Consider the following 23,249-nt stretch of genomic DNA (forward strand, 5'->3'; position numbering starts at 1 on the left):
AATGCTCGATCTCTCTGCCCCCCTCCCCCTGGATCACACTGCTGCCTTATACACACAATGCTCCAGCTCTCTGACACCCTCCCCCCCACACTCTGCATGACAATGCTGGCTTACACAGACTCATCATTGGATCTCACCTCTTTATCCAGGCATGTGCTCAAGCTCCATGCTCTCTCCCACAGTCTGTGGCCAGAGCCCCCTCCTTCTTCACCTCCTGCTCTCTGCACTTCTCCCGACACCTCCCTCTGAGTGCACAGGAGCCAGAACTACAGAGGAGGCATCAGAAACGCTTTATGCGTTCTTCGAAAAAGTTTTGAGCTTTTAAACCTTTGTTTTTTATGCATTTTTGCATGCAATCGTGAAAAAAACAGCGTAGTTTGAGGGTTGATTTGTGCTTTTCAGTTCGTTTCGGAACCGTTGCTCGTCAACTAGCCATGTTGCAGAATCGGAGGAGATAATGGGTTATTTATTATTGGCCTTGGAGTTATTGCTTTGACCCAAGTCCAGTCCAGGAACAGGAGGGAGGAGGATTTCTTGGACCAAAAATTGGTTGCTTTATTATTCGTGACCAATTATGTCATATGCCTTTGCTGCGGGAGCTCCAGGAGAATAATACAGATGCTTTTCGGAATTATCTCCGGATGACGGACCCCTGCTTTCACCAACTCTTGGCATTGTTGACCCCCCTATATTAAGAAGCAGGACACATACATGAGGCTTTTATTTTATTTTTTGGTTGAATAATGATTTAATTTGGTATATTTTCAGATGCATAGAATGCACTTTTAAGTTAAGTTCTATTGACAGATAGCATGTCTAATTTTATTTGTTTTCTTTTTTTAATGCACAATACAAGACTTGTGTAGAATAATACTTGGCTATGTGTTTTACTTCAAATGACAGTTTGGGAGAAGGCATTTACATTTAAAAAAATACAATGTAAAATTAAAAAGGGACACCAACAGTTGTATCTTTGATCTTAAAAACTACTACAGGATAATGGTGTTGTGGTAACTTGCACCAAAAAATAAATAAAAAGCATAATAATAATAATAATCTTGATACCACTAGAAAAAAAGCCTTTGGAAATTTGTTTGCAATAACTCCATCACTATCACCAGCAAAGCAGCTTCATTATTATCCTATTAAAGAAGAAGAGAATTTGTGCGCTGCATTTCGAGATTTCATCAATTGCCATTAGGAACGCTAGTTTACAAAACCAACCGTTTCTGGCTTGTCCTTGCTTCCAAGCATGCATGTTTGTACTTTGGACTTTTGTCCGACGGACTTGTGTACACACACTCAGAAAATCCAACAGACATTTGTCTGCGGAAAATTTTAAAGCCTGCCATCCAACATTTGTCAGCGGAAACTCAGACAACAATTGTCCGATGGAGCGTACAAACGGTTGGATTTTCCGACAACAGCCTGCCGTCACACAATTCCTGTCAGAAAATCCAATCGTGTGTACGAGGCTTAAAGGGGTTGTAAAGGTAAATGTTTTTTCACCTTAATGCATTCTATGCATTAAGGTGAAAAAACATCAGACACTGCCTGCGCCCCCAGCCCCCCCCTTTTTACTTACCTCACCCCTCGAAAAGCCCCCGCCGTCCTTCTTCACCACTCAGCCTGGCCGCTGATTGGCTGGAGTGGATGGATGGAAAGCAGCGCAGCTATTGGATCGCGCTGCTGTCAATCACATCCACTGACGCGGAGCACTGGGGGGCAGGGCCGTGTGATACAGCGAGCGGCTATAGCCGCTGGCTTCATCACGGGAGCGGGCCCGCTGATGCTTCTCACCATGCGAGGGAGCTCGTATGAACGTGAGAAGTACCTGCGGGAGGAAGCAGAGACAGCCACCGAGGGACCCCAGAAGAGCAGGTTCGGGGGCCACGCTGTGCAAAACGAGCTGCACAGTGGAGGTAAGTATAACATGTTTGTTATTTAAAAAAAAAAAATATTTAAACTTTACAATCCCTTTAAGTGTCAGCTTGTCTACCACAATATCACAGTCCCGCTATAAGTCGCTGATCTCCGCCATTACTAGTATAAAAAGCGAAATAAATAAAAACTCCAGTGTGTTGTGTGTGTGTGTGCGCATGTGCCATCGGGACCCCCGTGAGTCCGGTCGCGGGTCCCGTGGACTCGATCGCCGCGGGGATACCCGCAATCGTCTCACGGGGAGGCTGAACGGGGAGATGCTGATGTAAACAGCATCTCCCCGTTCTACTTGGCAACAAGTGACACTGATCTCTGCTCCCTGTGATTGGAGCAGAGATCAGTGTTCATTAACACACAGCCCAGCCCCCCCCACAGTTAGTAACACGCCCTGGGACACACTTAACCCCTACACTGCCACCCCCTGGTTAACCCCTTCATTGCTAGTGTCATTTACACAGGAACCAGTGCATTTGTATAGCACTGATTGCTGTATAAATGGCAATGGTCCCAAAAATATCTGATGTGTCCGCCATAATGTCGCAGTCACAATAAAAATCGCTGATCACCGCCATTACTAGTAAAAAAAAATTATTAATAAAAATGCCATAAAACTATCCCCTATTTTGTAAATGCTATAAATTTTTGGCAAACCAATCAATAATCACTTATTGCGATTTTTTTTTAATCAAAAATATGTAGAAGAATACGTATCGGCCTAAACTGAGGGAAAAAATGTTTTTGTATATTTTTGGGGGATATTATAGCAAAAAGTAAAAAATAATGCGTTTTTTTTTTTCAAAATTGTCGCTCTATTTTTGTTTATAGAGCAAAAAATCGAAATCGCAGGGGTGATCAAATACCACCAAAAGAAAGTTCTATTTTTGGGAAAAAAAGGACGTCAATTTTGTTTGGGAGCAACGCCGCACAACCGCGCAATTGTCAGTTAAAGCGACGCAGTGCCGAATCGCAAAAAGTGGTCTGGTTTTAAGCCAGCAAAATGGTCCAGTCTGAAAGTGGTTACTTGGAAATGTTTTATCGCAGAAAGTATTTGTTTTTTTCTCAAAGTTTTCAGTCTTTATAGCACAAGAAATCAAAAAAACCCAGAGATGATCAAATACCACAAAAAGAAAGCTCTATTTGTGGTAAAAAGTGATATAAATTTCATGTGTACAGTGTTGCATGATCGCACAATTGTTAGTTAACGTAAAGCAGTGCCAAAAAGCAAAAAGTGGCCTTCTCTCTTCCAGGAAGGCTTTTTACAGGATTTTGGAGTGTGTCTGTGGGAATTTGTTTCCATTCAGACAAAAGAGTACCTGTAAGGTCAGGTATTGATTTGAGATGAAAAGATGTGGTTCACAGTCAGCATTCTAGTTCATCCCAAAGGCGTTTAACAAGATTGTTGAAATCTGGGCTTCACTTGAACTGCACACCAGCTCATTAACTCGTGTCTTTATGGACCCCAGCTTTGTGCAGGGGGCACAATCTTTTTGGATTAGAAAAGAGTCTCCAACAATCTGGACAACTGTTGTCAAAAGTTTGTTGCACAGTTGTTCAAAATATCTTTATATGTAGTAGTATTACCAGTATCCTGTTATGGACCAGACATTAACTGAACTACCAGTTCAGCAATTTTGGAGCGCCTGGACTATAAAATGTACTGTAGCTACTCTTCCTGGGGTGGTAAGTCTGTATTACATTAACAGAGTTGCCCTATATCTATTCCTAATGAGTCCATAGATGGCCGGAGAAAGGAGCCATATGCTTTCTTTGCCCCTCTTTTCAGTATTGTATTGTTGCCCTCACAAGTATCAAGTTGCTCTGCTGTGAAACTTTTTCCCATCATGCTATTGCTTGTTGTTACTTTTTGGAAAACTGTTTTATGATGATGATTGTAATAATGGCCTAATGTCTGCCGCAGTGTGATCCCTGCATGTACTGGACCCTATGCAATTCGGAAGTGGTTTAATGGCCAACTTTGCTTAATCCCATTTGTGGCCAGATCTGTTAGATTATGGGCTAGGCGGTAAGGACAGAACATTTATGAAGAGCAGCACAGACACAAGATCAGCTGCATTGTTAGAGTCATGTAAGCAAAGAAAAAAAAACAGTTCCCCAATGTCAGTACAATGATCCAAAGAAAGACTAGTTTCTTTTTGGTGCCCATATGATTGCTTTACATATGATGGATTTTAGTTGATTGTATTTCAGTTTTCTGAAATGTCGAAAATATAGCCATACCAGGTCACCTGCTCTCAAAATGGGGAGGGGGTGCTTTGGAACCCAAAGGGGGGGGGCCACTCCAAAGCACCTTGTCCCCATGTTGATGAGGACAATGGCCTCTTCCCCACAACCCTGACTGATGGTTGTGGGGGTCTGCGGGCAGAAGGCTTATCAGAACCTGGAAGCCTCCTTTAACAAGGGGGGTCCCAGATCCGCTCCCCCCTGTGAATGAGTATGGGGGTCCCCTTAAAATCTGTACCAAACCAAAAGGGTCTGGTATTAATTGGGGGTGACCCCACGCCATTTTTTCACTTTTTTTATTGCAGGCAATGGTTGAGGGGTTTTTTTTTAATTGGGGGGGGGTTACGTTCAGGGAAACCCTGCTGACAGCTGATAAGTCATCTGGCAGCCGGCCTGCTCCTTAACAACCAGCTATTGTTAAAGACGCCGGTGGCTGCCAGCTCCAAACATTTGTATCTGAACCGTATCTAAATCCCAGCTGCTTTGGATATTTGCAGTGAAAAAGGGGAAATTCACATCGGACATGTGTACTGCAAGTGCAGTTGTACCAGATCTGAGGGAGAGCTCTGTTGATTTCTATCATCCAATCCTGTTCAAGCAAAAATGCTGTTTTTTTTTTTTTTACTTGCATATTCCACTCAGATTTAGAGCAAGTGCACAGACTATTTGCCTTTAGTAAATCAACCCCATTGGCTGCACAGACACAGCTCTGCACTCCCAATTCAACAGCCGTCTCGGTGGTGTGGGTTTAGGACCCCAAACGCAGACAGTGTTCATTCTGGGGACTCGCACAGATGTCAAATTGGGAGCTGTGTCTGTGTAGTCACGGTGTCCAAACTGACATGATAGGACTGCCTGCATGGGGATGTCCGGAACACCCGTGCATCTCCATGCGGGCAAACACGGCCCTCACACAGGCGTATGCTTTAAGTATGCCCATGTGAACGAGGCCCAACAGTGACTCCATCTGATAGGATGCAACCAACAGCTTTCCACTAGGCTCCTTTAATTCATTATTTGAAACTTGTTGAGCCGGGTGATGTCAACAGGGCCATCCATTACTCAAAGTTTGCTAATTTTAGCAGGAACTGGCCAAAATTCGAGCTTTATTCAGAATAACTTCCACATGCCATCTGAAGGGCTGTGGGTAGCACAAGTCTCAAGTCAAATCCTTCAAGGTCCTGCAAACATATACAGTAAGTTACTTCTTGACTTGTGCAGGTTGCCTAATCTCTCATAGGTCAGGAAGTACAACCCTGCTTTATTGGGTAGCAGTTTTTTTTTTTTATCTGATTAGATTGAAAAGCATAAATTCCCAGCTGTACAAAGGGGATATTATATTAGAACTCTGATGTGCTTGTTCTTCCCACAACTTACCACAGTAAGCTATCTTTATTGTGGTTACAGCTCAGTATAGTATCTCTGGTGAATCACATTTCTATGTATTTTATATGGCATACTTTCCTAGAGAGACCACAGCAGTGAACACCTGTCCTTTCAATACCTAGCAGGCCTATCAATATACTGTGCTGGTATAAAGGTTGGCATGCTGCATTTGTGGCACCAGGATGTCGGCTTTCATTACTGTCTAAGGTGCTACTTAATTTGTTCAGTTTGTTGGCACCAGAAGTGAAACGGTCGAATCTCTTATTTATTTTAACACCCCTCAGGTCTTTATTATGTCTTTATGATGGCTGCAGATTTTCCTTTTTTTGACTACCTGTCCCCATCACATTTTGTGAATATTTGGGTATATGGTATAGCATTTTGCATTTCACTTTATACACTTGAATGAAATCGATAAGAACACTGTTTTTTTTTTTTATATATATAATTAATTAACTAAATAAATAAAGTTCCAAATAGCAGAGTTGTTTGATCTTTACACATAACTTACCTTCAGTTCTGAAGCTGAAATGACTGCTGGTGTGCAAACAAATTATTTCCCAAACTGCCCATCCAGCTGTTTCAGGCTTTTTGGTCATCATCAGTGCAGTGTATGGAAGCCATGGCTTCTGTGGAGTAGGGATAGGGCTTTACTGTGCTAAGACATTACATTTTTTGATTCTTTTAGTCCTTCTCACCAAGCTGTGAAATGTAGCAACTGTTGCAAGAGGTACTCATTAACTGCATGTGTACCTGTTGACACGTCATTGCTGAGAGGATTGTCTCTTACATCAGGGCTTTAGCATCTAAACATAGTTTCTGATTCGTTAATGTTTTCATGCTTTCCTATGGCCTGACGTCCACAAGTACGGTGCAAATCACTTACCAGCATGAAACCACAAAATCATTTTCTTAAGGACAATGAAGGGACAAGGCAAATGTATTTTAAACAAAAAAAGCCTTTTAACGGACATATAACCCTTTTTTTTTTAAACACAATATCATTTTGAACTTTTAAGCCCAGCTCCATCCAAATCCTTTTATTGTGTTTTGGTTAGTACAGGAAAAAGTTTCGGCCTTGGTCAAATTTTATTGCCTACTGTGTCTATTTGGGAGATTCCAGCTCACTTCCTGCCAGGACAGGAAGTACAACATAAAAGGGAATCTTACCAATAGGAACACAAACAAAATCAAATTTTTGGGAGCACAACAAATAGTAAGGACTGCTGTCATTGTTTTAGTTGATATCTGTGCCTTCCTATTCTGGTGGCTCCCACCCCTTCATTCTTCTACAGATGTGACTGGAAGGAAAAATATCCCCAATAGGGTCACAGAGAGAAATAAAACTGAAAGTAACCGTAAATCCTCGTTCTATCCAAGTGGGTTAGATGATGTTAGCCATCATTCAAACTTTGAAGACAGAGAATTCTTTGAGGCAGAAAATAGGTACTGCAGGTTACAGAGTTTTCCTGGAGTTCTGATTGAACTAATCTGAAATACTTTTGTACACTGGCCCTTAAAGCAACTATTGAAACCAAAAATGTAATATATTGCAGCTTAGTAATCATTAGATGTGATGGCTGCATTAGTTCTCTTTTTCTTTTTAGGCTTTTTCCCCTCTGTTTTCACCTGGTGATCTGGCCAGTAACACACCTCCCGTACTAGGGTGCCCCCACCCTGGATGAAGGAGCACAGGGGCACCTTTAGACAGCATTGTTTTGGGCCGCACATAAAATACACTAACAATAAGGATAGTTTAAGTTAGTTTAATAAGGATGAGTTTAATAGTTTAATAATGATGAGCAGACCACAGATTAATGATCACTGATATAGATAATGTCTGAGTAATATTATCTGAGTATTCATTTTCTATGAGTTATATTATTATACAGGATTTATATAGCGCCAACAGTTTGCACAGCGCTTTACAACACGAGGGCAGACAGTACAATTACAATACAAATCAACACAGAAGGGATCAGTGGGCCCTGCTCGTTAGAGATTACAATCTAGAAGGGAGGGTCAAGTGGAAACAAAAGGTAATAACTGTGGGGGATGAGCTGATGGAGAAAATGAAAATACAGTTGTTAGGTGTGGGTAGGGTAGGCTTCTCTGAAGAGAAGGGTTTTCAGGGATCGTCTAAAAGCTAATAGTACGCAGAACAATTGGGAAAATATCGGACATTGTTGACTTTATTACAGGCTTGTATGAGGTGAGGAACAAGAACTACCTTACAGGTGTGTTAAGCGTGTTTTGTGCATCTACCTTACAGGATGAAAGGCAGGATACGAGCTCAGAAGGAGTTTCCAATGTAGAAGACCAGAATGACTCTGACTCCACTCCACCCAAAAAGAAGCTAAAGAAGACCGAGAATGGCTTGTATGCCTGTGATCTCTGTGATAAAATATTTCAGAAGAGCAGTTCGCTGCTGAGACACAAGTATGAACACACAGGTAAGTCGTCACTGCAACTGTTTGCACCATTTACTTTTCTGCTTTTATGCAATGTTATAAATACAACCTGTACCTGAAAAAATATAGGTTTACCTAATTTTCTCTTGAACTGCTTAGCAGGTAAAAGATAAGGGTGCAAAGTTATTCTGGAAGTGGGTCTACCCTAATTGAGCATTTTTTTGTTTTGTTTTGTTTTGTTTTCGTGGGCACATCAGATTATGACAGTTTAGTGTCCTACCTGCGCCTGTTTTCCAAAAGCTTTAAACTTCACTTACTAGTAAAGAAATTTAGCATTTTCTACTTGCTGGCCATTAAGCTTTCATTTGTCAATGATTTACTTTAATAGAATGTTTTAGAACAGTGATCTCCAAACTGTGGCCTTTGCTTGTCTTTATCCGGCGCTTGGAGCATTATTTCCCCCACCAATATGAGTTACTATACCACCAACGATGGGACATTATTTCTCCTACTAATACCAATGATGAAACCTTTATTGACAGTGATTGATGCCAGGGCATTTTCCACTACAATTGGCCCTATGGACTAAGACTGCGATGCTATTAAAGTTCATGTGCGTGTAAAGGCAGGCGTCCCAATATAGTATATTAAGTTACAACATCACGGTGTCTCCATGAGTGTTGCTCTGGGTTGTGTTGGCTATGTTACTTTTCCACTGAACTCTTTGCAGTAGTGGACCAGTATTACTTGGCAGTCTTCTAACAGGACATAAAAAGACAACATTTTTCTATTTGCCCCATATGTGTTGGGCCAGCTAACACAACACTCCTGTAAAACAGGAGGTAAAGCTTTTGGTGAAGGATACATGAATTCATAGTCATGACTGGCACATGTTTGATATTTTCATCAATGCAGCTCTATTAAGCCGCGTACACATGTAGCCGTCTGTCCGACGTACTTAGTCTGGCGGACGTCCGCCAAACTGTCCGTCGGAATTTTCAAACGGGCTACTTGCCCACACACGGCACTTTTTCAGCGGACTAATACGGCATACTAAATCCGCCGTACTAAGTCCGCCGTACTTACGAAATGAACGGACTCGTCCACACACGTGGAGGAAAGTCCGCTCATTTCGAGCGGGTCTCCAGGTAGGCGGGGCCCGCGAAGGAGACGTCGCTGGCCCCGCCGCCTGGTATGGACTTAAAGGGGAACCCCAACGCCGAAAAAAATCGGCGTGGGGTCCCCCCAAGTCCACAACAGACCCTTGTCTGAGCACGCTACCCGGCCGGCCAGGAAAGGGGGGCGAGCGAGCGCCCCCCTCGTTAGCCGTACCAGGCCGCGTGCCCTCAACATGGGGGGTGCCTTGGGGAAGGGGGGGGCGCGGCCCCACCCCCCACCCCAAAGCACCTTGTCCCCATGTTGATGAGGACAAGGGCCTCTTCCCGACAACCCTGGCCGTTGGTTGTCGGGGTCTGCGGGCGGGGGGCTTATCGGAATCCGGGAGCCCCCTTTAATAAGGGGGCCCCGGATACCGGCCCCCCACCCTATGTGAATGAGTATGGGGTACAATGTACCCCTACCCATTCACCTATAAAATAAAAGTACAAAAAAAAAACACAACACACGAGATAAAATACTTTATTGCACAGACCCCCGAAGTCGGGAGAAGAGGCCGGCGGCGAGGAAGAAAGCCGGACTCCTCCGCTAGCAAAAGAGCTACAAGAAGATAGCGGAGGAGTCCGGCAAGAAGACCCCCGAAGACGGAAGACCCCCGGAGCTGTGCAATAAAGTATTTTATCTTGTGTGTTGTGTTTTTTTTGTACTTTTATTTTACAGGTGAATGGGTAGGGGTACATTGTACCCCATACTCATTCACATAGGGTGGGGGGTCGGTATCCGGGGGCCCCCTTATTAAAGGGGGCTCCCGGATTCCGATAAGCCCCCCGCCCGCAGACCCCGACAACCAACGGCCAGGGTTGTCGGGAAGAGGCCCTTGTCCTCATCAACATGGGGACAAGGTGCTTTGGGGTGGGGGAGGGCCGTGCGGCCCCCCCTTCCCCAAGGCACCCCCCATGTTGAGGGCACGCGGCCTGGTACGGCTAAGGAGGGGGGGGGCGCTCGCTCGCCACCCTTTCCTGGCCGGCCGGGTAGCGTGCTCGGACAAGGGTCTGTTGTGGACTTGGAGGGGACCCCCACGCCGATTTTTTTCAGCGTTGGGGTTCCCCTTTAAGTCCATACCAGGCGGCGGGGCCAGCGACGTCTCCTTCGCGGGCCCCGCCTACCTGGAGACCCGCTCGAAATGAGCGGACTTTTCTCCGGGCGGGAAAAGTCAGCTCATTTCAAAAGTACAGCGGACTGGCATACACACGGCCGGATTGTCCGCCGAAATGCGAGTACGGCGGGCAGATTGTTGTGCAAACCGAATTTCTAAGTCCGCCGTACTGTCGGGTCAAAAAAGTATGCCGGAGGCTACACATGGGGGGATTGTTTGGCGGACTTGAGTTTGCCAGACTTTTCCACCGGATTGTTTGATCGTGTGTACGCGGCATTACTCTTTCACATGGATGGAACTCTAGCGCAACACAGGGTTATAGTTTTAGGACACGTAATACATATCTGTGTATTGGAAGGAGTCCAAGATAGTCCCAAAACCCAATACTATAATTTCTTAGTGCCTGCTGTCTGCAGTGGGGCCTACAAGCCTTAGGCCAAGGTCTAGTCTAGTGAGTATCACTACCATGCAGTTGCCAGCTGCAGATCATACGTTTTGTAGACAGGGAGGGAAATCTACATCCTAGTTTTTTTGGGCATTGGAGCTTTCATTTGTTGGAAGCAGGTTGAACCTTTGACAGTCCTATTACTTTATACCAGGCTGTAATGGTGTGACTACACATGTACTGGCTTTTCTATGTTATATATTTACGTTTTTTTAATTTTTTTCAAGTGTGTGTGCCAGCTTTGTCGATTTTATAACTGAATAATTAGCACATATCCTCTTAGTTTGGGACGTTTGCCAAGGTTATTCCATTATTTTTGTTCACAACTGTTCCAGGCCTGCTGCTTAGTGTCAACCAGCAATCAACTAGGGAGAAAGAGTGTTGAAAGAATATATGTGACTGGCAGGGTTTTAGGCATTTTATCCATATGAAGCTATCCCGAAAACAAACCTCCATACGGCTCAGAATTTTGAACATTTTGCTCAAGAACAAGAATTCCAAGGAAATTGCTGTTATAAATAATAGCCAGAAAAACATTTTTTGTATGCCCCCTTTGAAACTAGTTTCACTTTGTTACAAAGGGCATGACTTCCCACCCAGCTCATCTCTGTCCAGTAAGGACATCCTATTTTGAATTCTAGTCTCATATCGTACTCTAAGGAGGATTACTCTGTCCAAAATGGGGGGGGGGGGGGGGGGGGAAATGTCTTGCCTTCTGCAAACAACACAAGTATACTTCCCCCATCTACCAAAAAATCATTCTCCAATATTCTATATACAAATACACTCACCGGCCCACTTTACATTAGGTACACCTTGCTGGTACCGGGTTGGACCCCAGTTTTGCCTTCAGAACTGCCTTGCTGCAGATTTTTTTGGCTACCAATCCATGATGTGAATCTCCCATTCTACCACATTTCAAAGGTGCTTTATTGCATTGGGATCTGGTGACTGTGGAGGCCATTGGAGTACAGTGACCTCATTGTCATGTTCAAGAAACCAGTTTGAAATGATTTGAGCTTTGTGACATGGTGCAATTTTGGTCAGCCTGTGCCAATTTTGGCCTCTGTTTCCTGTTCTTAGCTGACAGGACTGGCACCTGGTGTGGTCTTCTGCTGCGGTAGCCCATCTGCTTTAAGGATCGATGCGTTGTGCATTCAGAGATGGTGTTGTGCATACCTTGGTTGTAACGAGTGGTTAACTGAGTTATTGTTGCCATGCTATCATCTCAAACCAGTCTGCCCATTCTCCTCTGATCTCAACAAGGTATTTTAATTCAAACAACTTCCACTCACTGGACATTTTCTCTTTTTCAGGTCATCCTCTGAAAACCCTAGAGATGGTTGTGTGTGAATATCCCAGTATATTTGGATTTGGATTTACCCAAGTAGGTTTTTGAAACACTCATGCCCCGTACACACGATCGGATTTTCTGACAACAAATGTTGGATGTGAGCTTGTTGGTTGAAAGTCCAACCATGTGTATGCTCCATTGAAAATTTGTCAGACTTTCCGCCAACAAATGTTTGATAGCAGGTTCTCAAAACGTTGTTGTCGGAATTTGCGACTTGTGTGCACACAAGTCTGACGCACAAAAATTCACGCACGCTCGGAATCAAGCAAAAAGAGGGGCACTGGCTATTGAACTTTCTTTTTCTCAGCTCATCATACTTTTTGTATGTCACCACGTTCCGACATTCATAATTGTTGGCCAACATTTGTGTGACCGTGTGTATGCAAGACAAGTTGGAGCCAACATCCTTCGAACAAAAATCCACAGTTTCGTTGTCGGAAAGTCCAATTGTGTGTACGGGGCATTGGACCAACATGTCTGGCACCAACCACCACGTTCAAAGTCACTTAATTCCCCCTTGTTCCCCATTCTGATGCTCGGTTTGAACATCAGTAAGTCGTCTTTGCCACGTCTAGATGCCTAAATGCATTTAGTTGTTGCCATATGGTTGACTGATTAGCAATTTGTTTTACCAATTAATTGAACAGGTGTACCTAATAAAGTGGCCGATGAGTGCACATTTTCCCTCCTTTTGCAGCATACTAATTAGAAGGCTGCGGATGCGATCAGAGCTGTGTTGTTTACCTGTTCTGATCGGAAGAAAAGAAACTCATTCACACCTGCTAGGACGCTCGCAGATTACTGTGCGATATGTATATCTTCTTCTAATAATGTATTCCAGCCACACAATCTATCATTCACGCATTCTCTCTTCACATTTCTAATTAATGAAATGTAATTTGCTCACTAAACTTTGTAGTTTAATAATGACAACTGAAAAATCACTATGTCGGGCTCACAGAGGGTTGTGGTAATCACCTTTTACATACAAAATGCACGAAAGCAAAACAGCCCGCGTCTCGTCTACACTGGGATTTAAACTGTACTGTTAATTTGAAACAGAATGCCATTTCTGCCTAATCTGTTATTTTGAAATTCATTTATTTCTGCCTGTCAGCATGTGATTTGTTTATTTCATGTAGACCAACATTATTTAGGAAACGGATAAAATGAAATATTCAGGTTCTGTAGGAAGAACAGATGCTACGGGAAAAACTAAAATAGACAAGGGCACCTGCTGGGAAAAAATGTTTGCAGGCTTTTAAGGAAGTGGCAGCTGGGCATAAAAGAGACTACACTTAGATGGCAGTTCATGAAAACCCATCCACTGGGGATCATTGTAGTGCAGGGAATAAATATTCCACTTATGCTACCATATCCTTAGGATTTGGCTTAAAGAGACAATGTCTTCTTGCCCATGCAGTGCAAGGTGACAGCATCTCTAGAAAGGGCATTCCCTGCCCTTCCTCTCATATACTTGCTTAAGTTTCAGCAAACTGAACGGATTTGTAACTAGGACCAGAGATCCTCTAGCTCTCACGCTAGATGCCCCTGTGTTACCTTTGACTTACTTTAGGCTGATATATGCCTTCCTTTCGACAAAGATACTCCCTTAAGTGCTGCGTAACAAGGATAGAAAAGGTTCCTGTAATCCTCATCACATCAAATTGGCCCAGAAGGACATGATACAGAAACATACTCAGACTCTTGATGGATAAGCCATGACCACTTTTAAACAGGCCACATTTACTGGTACGGAGCTGATTAGAAACATAATGAGCAGCGCACAATTTTATTGAGCTTGATTATTATAAGTAAGAATTCCAATGACAGAGTCCATCCAAAAGCTGCTGGTTGTAGAGGGAGATTTACAATCCTGCTGTTCTTACTGTGGAAGTCCAGCTCCAGGGATGTAAGGAGTCAAAAAGAGTAGCATACACAGCCCCAGTAGCCCTTTATAACAGGCAGTGTTACACACTTCTGCTGCTCCGCTAAGGGATCTGGGCAAAATCCAGCTTGCACATGCAAGAAACTCAAATCCAAAGGGCACAGAAGTCAAATGAGCGGTGTCTGGAATCAAGCAGTGCTCTAGGGTAGAGTGGGGAGAGAGCGGTGTGGCAGGCAACTATGCATTTCAGGGGCACACTCCATTTCTCAAGCCTGTCCACTACACTGAATACCACTCTATTTTAAAGCCGAGGCCCTGCAAGACACTGCTAAACACAGAAACCATACCAAAATAATTGCAATTACTGGAATCATAAATGCATTCTATGCATTAAGATAAAAAGCCTTCTGTGTGCAGCAGCCTCCCAGCACCCCTTAATACTTAGCTGAGCCCCATCTCTGTTCAGTGATGTCCACGAGTCCCTCGGCCATCCGGGACTCTCCCTCCTGATTGGCTGAGACACAGCAGTGGCACCATTGGCTCCCGTGGATGTCAAAGTCAGTTAGCCAATCAGGAAAGAAAGGGGGCAGGGCTAAGTGGCAGCCACATATCTGAACCGAAACACAGAGCTGCAGCTTGGCTCGTGTGCCCCTATAGCAAGCTACTTGCTGTGGGGGCACTGGACAGGTGGGAGGGACTAGGAGCAGTGAAGAGGGGCCCGAGGAACAAGGCTGGTCTGTGCAAAACCGCTGCACAGAGCAGGTAAGTATAACATGTTATTTTAAAAAAACAAGACTTTACAATCACTTTAAATTGTAAGTAATCCTGGGCTACATTGTTGCAATCTAATTAAGAAATAATGGATGGACTGCTGCTTGGATATAAGGTGCAATGTCCCTTGTAAGATGTGCTATGTGTCAAACCCACTGATGTGATTCCCTATGCAGGGGTAGTGTGTTACTTCAATTAAACCCTCAAATCTTAACCTCGTTGATTAAACCAAAAAAACAATAGTAATAATCAGTTTCTCAGAATCCTGTGTTGAATCCTCAGCAGTTCCCCTTGCGTCCCGCAGAGACAATCTCTCAGTGTTGACATATAAGAAGAATACTTTTAATGTGGTTTCAAATTAACTTCTCAAGCCATTTCATTATAATAGGTGTCAGAACCATAAGAACTGGATTTCTTAGGAATCAGGACAATTACCAATGTTTTCAGGCAAGAAGGCACTACCTTCTCTAAGGAAGCATTAAAGATTTCCATAAAGACATCTGCCAATTGATAGCATTCCGGGGATTATTTTAAGGGAATTTGCCTATCAGGCCCTGCAGCTGTTTTGCTTGATTATTAAATGCTTTGACTTTTGATTGTTCACAATATTGTTGTTTCACTTGTGGAGTGCTTTTATTTAATCACTTTTAATGATTTTTCACGTGGATTACTGTTTTGAGTCATACACTATTATTTCATTAATAGGATGTACTTGTTTTAAAGGGAACAGAGCAAAATTTTAAAATTTTACTGCTCCTAAACACCCCATAGCAGCCACTGCTTCTTATCACCACATTGAATCCATATTTTGTTCTTTCTTCGGACTCTCGCTCTTCACCATTGGCGGATCAAGCAAAGTATTTCCAGAACCTATGCCCTTAAGGAAAAGATTCCCCTATTCTGCCATGAGAGCTCATTCCACCAGGTCTGTTGGTGTCTCGCGAGTTTTCCAGCTTTGAGCATCCGTATCCAAAATTTGCAAGGCCGCCACCTGGTCCCCAAGTCAAATATTTTCCAGGTTCTATCAGGTGGATGTTCATGTCTCAAGCTGTGTGAGTTTTTTTCTGATTCTCACTCTTGTTTTTTTGTGGACTGTTGGCAGCTCTGTTTGCTGTGTTGTTACCCACACCTCAAGTTTATTGCTTGAGGAGGTCCTGTTGTCTATAAAGACCTGTAATGTACAAATAAACAAAGGGAATTCTGCTTACCTTTAAATTCCTTATCTTGAAATACAGTTCCTGACACCAGACCTTGCCCTCTTTCTCCTTATTGCTTGCTAAAAAAAAATGGAGTCTTACGGAGCGTGTGGGGTTATATGAGCATGCCTCTAGAGCGGCCCAAGATAGTTTGCATACAATTCATGGTCTATGAATTCAGTTCCTGTACTGTAATTTTACAAGTTTTAGGTCCCTTCTTCCATGTTGGAATGCAGTCTGTTGTCAGAAAATGTATGCACTGTACAGCCTACAGGTAAAAAAAAAAATTCTGTATCTAGGCTCCCCTCCCCCCAGCCCTGCATTATACTTACCTGAGCCCGATCTCCAACCAGATCTGTGCACAAAAGTAGTAGCTCTTTCCTTTCTGTCCCATCTCAGAGAGCAGATTGATAACAGCAGAAGCCATTGCTCCTGCTGCTGTCAATCAGATCCTATCACCAAGTTGGGGCAAAGCTGTATGTGTTTATAGACGCAGGCAGCGGGGCTCAGGAGTACCTTCACTAGCTATTGACTTCCTAGAAGGAGTACTTGGAAGGCAGGAGGAGCCAGGAGCACTGGCGGGGGATGACCCCAGAAGGGGAGGATCAGGGTTACTCTGTGTAAAACTATTGCATAGAGCAGGTAAGTATAAGATAATTGTTATATAAAAAAAAAAAAATTAAAGGTTTAAAATCCCTTTAAGAAAAACAGCAAACGTTTCCACCAACATATAAAATCATGCCTAGTGACTAGTCAGGTTCTTTGTTTCAACTTCCCGTAGCATGCTATCCACTTTTGTGTGGGAAAAAATCTTTATTTCTGGTTTTGTTTTATTAGCTTCCTACAATTTTCAGTCCCCATTCAAGTGATCAGGATATGATGACTATAGGGATCTAGACCTCTACAACATTTTCAAATGTGAACATTTTTGTGTTTCTGCCTAAATCTAAATCAGTGATTCTCAAACTGTGTGCTGTGGCATACTAGTGTGCAGCGTGAGATTCTCAGGTGCTGTGGGAGTTTTGAAAAATATTTAAAATTGCTAGTGCTTTGAAACCTTGAACATTTTGAAAAATGAAATGGTAAATCAATGTCGTACAAGTTAAAAAAGTAACATATATAAAAAGGCAATCTCTGTCAGTCTGTCATTCATTGGTTCCCTTCGTAACGCGAGACTAGTGCGAGATCTCGGGAGAACTCAATCGCTCTAATTACAGTGAAACCGCAGTTTACAAGTGTTTCGCGATAGGAGCAATTTTTTTTTTTAAATCCTTACTTGGTTTGCAAGTGTTGTCTCGCAAGACAAGCAGGATTTAAGCCGCTGGGTAGTGCAGTACTGCATTTGGCCAGAGGTGCGGGGGTACCCGTGATGCTCGGAGACACTCGTAAATGCTTGGGGACACTCTGCGTTTCCGTACCTTTGGTACTTCATACACTGGCGCCCCCACACCTCTGGCCACATACAGTACTGTATACACCAGCAGCCACCGTGGAACGAATTATCTGGGTTTCCATTGCTTCCTATGGGGAAACTCACTTTGATATTCAAGGGCTTTGGATTACAAGCATTCTTTTGGAATGGATTATGCTCGTAATCCAAGGTACTACTGTATATTATACTAATAGAGACCATTACATTCCAACTTTGATACCTATAAATAAAGTTTGTTCATTGTTTAGGGATCGAGTAAGGCCCCTTTTACACATGTGGACATTATGTCCGTATTTCATCCATCCGTTTGCGGATGAAATACGGACATACATGCATCCCTATGGGATAGTGGGTGTCTGCGGATGAACATCCGCAGACACCCAATATCGTCCGCCTCCGCTATTGTCCGATTCAGCAGACGGAGGAAAATCCTATTTTTCTATCCGTCAGCAGAGCGGATCGGATGAACACGGACAGACGGTCCGTGTTCGTCCGATCCCCCATAGAGGAGAATGGAGAGCTGACAGGACGGTCCCTGCACAGTGTGCAGGGACCGCCCTGTTATCCACCGGCTCAGCGGGGACAACGGAGTGATCTCCGCCGAGCAAGCGGATCATCACGGGGCGGATCATTACTGATCCGTCCCATGTGAAAGGGGCCTAATACTTAATCGTGTCTGGAACGGTGAAAGAGAAACTGTAAATGAAAAGCAAGGATGCTAGCGAAAGTACAAAGAAGATTCCATTCGCTTCAAACTGATTTGCTCTAGAAAGCAGGCACTTCCATCACATAAAATTTTTAAATTAAATATATTTGTAAAAATAAATAGGTTCTTCACCACAGAAATTGACTTTCAGGTGTGCCGTGAAAATTTTTAGATCTTTTTGGTGCACCGCAAGACAAAAAAGTTTGAGAAACACTGATCTAAATGAACGAATATCAGCTTTGAAGCAAAACTGACCTCTTTTTTTTGCATCTTGCAGGTAAGAGGCCTCACGAATGTGGAATCTGTACAAAGGCTTTCAAACACAAACACCATTTAATTGAGCATATGCGCCTCCATTCTGGAGAAAAACCCTACCAATGTGACAAATGCGGCAAGAGGTTTTCACACTCCGGGTCCTATTCCCAACACATGAATCACCGCTACTCATACTGTAAGAAGGAGGCAGAGGAACGTGATGGCACAGAGCATGAAGAAGCATTGCATGAGACCCTGAGCAACGAGCATGTAGATTCCCAAGCTTCTCCGTCTCAGATAGACTCTGATGAGCGTGAGAGCTTAACGCGGGAAGATGACAGTGAAAAAGAAGAAGACGATGATGATGAAAAAGATACAGATGATGGACAGGAAGAAAAAGAAAGTGTGGAGATGCATGATTTAGAGGAGACAGAACTGGAGGTTGAAGCAGGACCATTGGAAGGTACTTTGAAGGATGAAGAATGTGTAGATAAAAGTCAAACCCCAGAACCAGAAGTCACAGAAAATCACGTGTCTGAAAATGACACTGCCCTCCCTTAGCTGGTATATTTTTCCAATACGGAAAATCTCTTGACATTATACTGAAATTTATTCTATATTATACATGCTTTTTCTCTGAAACGCAGTAGCATATATACTGTGATTTCTGTTCACTACTGTGTTAAAAAAAAATCCAGGTGTGCCTGAATCTGAAACTTAGAAATTTTTCACAGCAATTTTAACATTTAGGAATCCAGTTTGTTACAAGTATTGTTAAAGATATATATAGAAAATATGACTCAGCAGTCAGAAGCGAATCAGGTTTAAATGAACCTACCCATCCTGCTCATACACACATCTGGAAACATTTATTTTTGTCAGTATTATGTTTCGTTACTGTGTCAGTTAGTTTGTACATTTGGGAGAAAATTTTATCTTTTTTTTTTTTTTTTTTTTTTTTTTTTTATTGTTATTACCGTTACAAACATCTACTAAATCTGCATCAGTATTTTATTTTATAAAGAAAAAAAAAATGTGAGTATAACTGCACTACAAAATTCCTTTACAAATAATGCATATTTTAAAATGTTATTACTACCTTGCTGTGTCCAAGACAAGGTAGAGTTTTATAGCTAATATAGTTTGCAAAAGTGTTAATTTACAGCATACTTTTAGCCTTAAGAAGACAGCAGCTTGGGAGTAAAGGTGTGTTATTATCCATGAGGTTAAACTGCAATTATTATTTTACATGAAGCTCCATTTTGCAGGGACTTAACAGCTTTTTCTGGGAAAAAAAAAAATTGCAAAAATCAGTGTTCCTAATTGCTTGAATATGTAGTACATATATGAAGGATTTAAAGCTATGTATCTCCTTTTGGCCTTATGCAAGACCCTCTGTGCTGTAAGTGCCATTTTCAGTATTTTAAAGGCTGGAACTTGCCTTTGTCGGTGGTCTGTAATCACTAGCATTTGTGGTATTGGTATCCTCATAAAATAAGCCAAAAAACCCCCCGCCTTTTTTTTTTTGCCCAATTTAATTCTTTAGATCTTTTCCCCATTTATTTTAATTTTGTCTGCTTTGTTTTATTTATTTATTTTTGTTTTGTTTTTTTATTTTATGTTTATATTCCTTTTCTTCCTTTTTGCTTTTTGTTGATGGTTAAATCTATACATTTCTTTCACCTCCTTCCTTTTTTTTGTGTTTAACACAGTACTCCAGTTTGAAAAACCTTTACATTTATGCTTTGTGTAAATCTTAATATGGACCCTCCAATAGGAAGACATTTTTTAAATGGTCCTCTCGTGAAAAACGTGAAAAAATGCCAATATTTGTTCCAAATGCTAACTATTATAGACCTTGTTTGTTAATGGTGTTAGCTAAAAAATTACCTATCAGTATTATTTTTAAGTTCATTTAGTTTTAGGTCTGTGCAACATTTTTTTTGTACTGTATGTCTTCAAAGCCCTGGCAGTATTAATACCCTTCTTACTGACCTGTACCTTTTTAGTTTTAGAAAACTTTTATATTTATGTGTCTTATTTTTATATTTCTTTATTTATTACACAGTCTAGTGTATAAAACTGTAGTTTGTATTAATACAATAATATATTTTAGTATGAAATTTTGGAAAGTTGATAAGATTTAAAGTAGAGTTACAAATGGTTCTCTTGCATTGAGATTCGATTTTAACAGTGTTATGTTAACATTTATACTTGCCTTGGACTGTAGAACAGGTAACTTGAGACGGGAATGTATTAGATTTCCACTTGCAGTCAAATCCTTGTACCGTTATCTGGGTTTTGATATGTAAAACCAAGTTTTAAAATTCACTGTGAGACACATGGCTTGAAGCCAAGCAGTTTATTTCGGATTAACGTTAATCACCAAAATGACTGTCCTTAGCAAGCCAAATTAGATAACTTTACGAAAAAACAGTGTTGGGAAGTGGGAACAAAGTTTAACATGTTTGTGCCAATTAGTTCCTGTATCCATATGTTTTTTTTTTTTTTCTTGTTTGGGTTTTTGTTTTTGTATTTTTTTTTTTTTTTTTTTGGCAGGGAATAAAAGAAACAAAACATAACTTTTTATGTTCGTTGTTATATCATAGTCATTTTCTAGTTTTTTACCAAGCTCCCTCTCTCACAATAAAAATACATCAACAAGTATCTGTCTGTTCATGTCTTATTTATTTATGCTGCTAAAAGTGTTATACCGTGTAGAAGCTTTTTTTGTATGTTTTTTAGGTAGACTTAAGGGAAGATCGAACCTGTCTGGTTACCGCAGTGGGAAATTCTCTATGGCAGTGGAGGATGTTATTCAAGAAATGCTATACAGCTGAAAAAAAAAATTAAATACCAGTAATTCAACTGATCAGCACCAAGTCAAAATAGATTCTTCAGTTTTAGATGCAGTTACTAATTAACGAGCAACTTCAAGTAAAAAAAGAAACAACTTTTGTAGTCTGTCCACACACAGACAACAGAAGATTTTGACTATGCCATTGCCGGTGTTCTGCCATATAGCTTCCGACCATCGGATTGTGTCCATCCCATACTGTGCAGCGCTTGTGCAGTACGGAGCAGAAGGAGATTCGTAAAATCTCCGAAGATGAACAGCGCCTGCGCCGTGAGTTGAAGTGCTAGCCCCACCATCCAAGTGGATACTTGTTTACAAAATTTTTTTATTTTTTTTGCTAAAAAATTACTTAAACCCCCAAACATTATATAGATTTTTTATAATACCATAGAGAATAAAATGGAGGTCGTGGCAATACTTTCTGTCACACCGTATTTGCGCAGTGGTCATACAAGCATACTTTTTGGGGAAAAAAATACACATTTTTTTAATTAAAAAATAACAGTGAAGTTAGCACAATTATTTTTTTAAATTGTGAAAGATAATGTTACTCCGAGTAAATTGATACCCAACATGTCATGCTTCAAAATTGCACCTGCTCGTGGAATGGCGACACACTTTCCTTAAAAATCTCCATAGGTGATGTTTAAAAATTTCTACAGGTTACCAATTTTGAGTTACAGAGGAGGTCTAGGGCTAGAATTATTGCTCTCACTCTAACGATCGATCGTGGCGATACCTTGCATGTGTGATTTGAACACCATTTTCATATGCAGGTGTTACTCATGTATTTTTTTTTCTTTCAATTTTTTATTTTGACACTGTCTTTTAAAAAAAATAAAATAAAAATTGGTCACTTTTATTCCTATTACAAAGCATGTAAACATCCCTTGTAATAGAAAAAAAGAATGACAGGACCTCCTTAAATTTGAGATCTGGGGTCAAAAAGATTATATATATATATATATATATATATATATATATATATATATATATAGTATCTCACAAAACTGAGTACACCCTCACATTTTTGTAAATATTTTATTATCCATTTTTAAGTAACAACACTGAAGAAATTACACTTTGCTTTACTTTGTAAAGTAGTGAGTGTACAGCTTGTTTAACAGTGTAAATTTGCTGTCCACTCAAAATAACTCAACACACATCCATTATGTCTAAACCACTGCCAACAAAAGTTAGTACACCCCTCAGTGAAAATGTCCAAACTGGTACTAATTAGCCATTTTCCCTCCCTAGTGTCATGTGACTCGTTAATGTTACAAGGTCTCAGGTGTTAATGGGGAGCAGGTGTGTTAAATTTGGTGTTATCGCTCTCACTCTCTCATACTGGTCACTGGAAGTTCAACATGGCGTCTCATGGCAAAGAACTCTCTGAGGATCTGAAAAAAAGAATTGTTGCTCTACATAAATATGTCCTAGGCTATAAGAAGATTGCCAAGTCCCTGAAACTGAGCTGCAGCACGGTGGCCAAGACCATACAGCAGTTTAACAGGACAGGTTCCACTTAGAACAAGCCTCACCATGGTCGACCAAAGAGGTTAAGTGCACGTGCGCAGCGTCATATCCAGAAGTTGTCTTTGGGAAATAGACGTATGAGTGCTGCCAGCATTGCTGCAGAGGTTGAAGGGTTGGGGGTTCAGCCTGTCAGTGCTCAGACCATATGCTACACACTGCATCAAATTGGTCTGCATGGCTGTCATCCCAGAAGGAAGCCTCTTCTAAAGATGATGCATAAGAAAGCCCGCAAACAGTTTGCTGAAGACAAGCAGACTAAGGACACGGATTACTGGAACCATGTCCTGCGGTCTAATGACACCAAGATAAACGAATTTGATTCAGATGGTGTCAAGCTTGTGTGGCGGCAACCAGGTAAGGAGTACAAAGGCAAGTCACTTTTGTTGCCAGCGGTTTAGACGGTTTTGTGTGTTGAGTTCTTTTGAGGGGACAGCAAATTTACACTGTTATACAAGCTGTACACTCACTACTTTACATTGTAGCAAAGTGTAATTTCTTCAGTGTTGTCACATGAAAAGATTGTATAAGATATTTTCAAAAATGTGAGAGGTGTATTCA

The 23,249-nt window shown here is 41.7% G+C and overlaps 1 protein-coding gene across 2 annotated transcripts in view; it reads left to right on the forward strand.

The window, feature by feature from the left end:
* The window catches only part of ZEB1 (zinc finger E-box binding homeobox 1), a 195,148-nt gene extending 174,183 nt beyond the window's left edge, over positions 1-20,965 (forward strand). For both annotated transcript variants that reach the window (XM_077491065.1, XM_077491066.1), the window contains exons 8-9: positions 7,841-8,021; positions 18,321-20,965. In XM_077491065.1, coding sequence (XP_077347191.1) covers positions 7,841-8,021; positions 18,321-18,859 — 720 coding nt within the window. In that variant the 3' untranslated portion in view covers positions 18,860-20,965. The remainder of the gene's footprint in view (positions 1-7,840; positions 8,022-18,320) is intronic.
* Positions 20,966-23,249: the final 2,284 nt, after the last annotated feature.

The sequence above is a fragment of the Lithobates pipiens genome, unplaced genomic scaffold (assembly GCF_037356315.1).
Source record: "Lithobates pipiens isolate NorthernLeopardFrog02 unplaced genomic scaffold, aLitPip1_a1.2 Scaffold_19, whole genome shotgun sequence".
Lineage (NCBI taxonomy): Eukaryota > Metazoa > Chordata > Amphibia > Anura > Ranidae > Lithobates > Lithobates pipiens.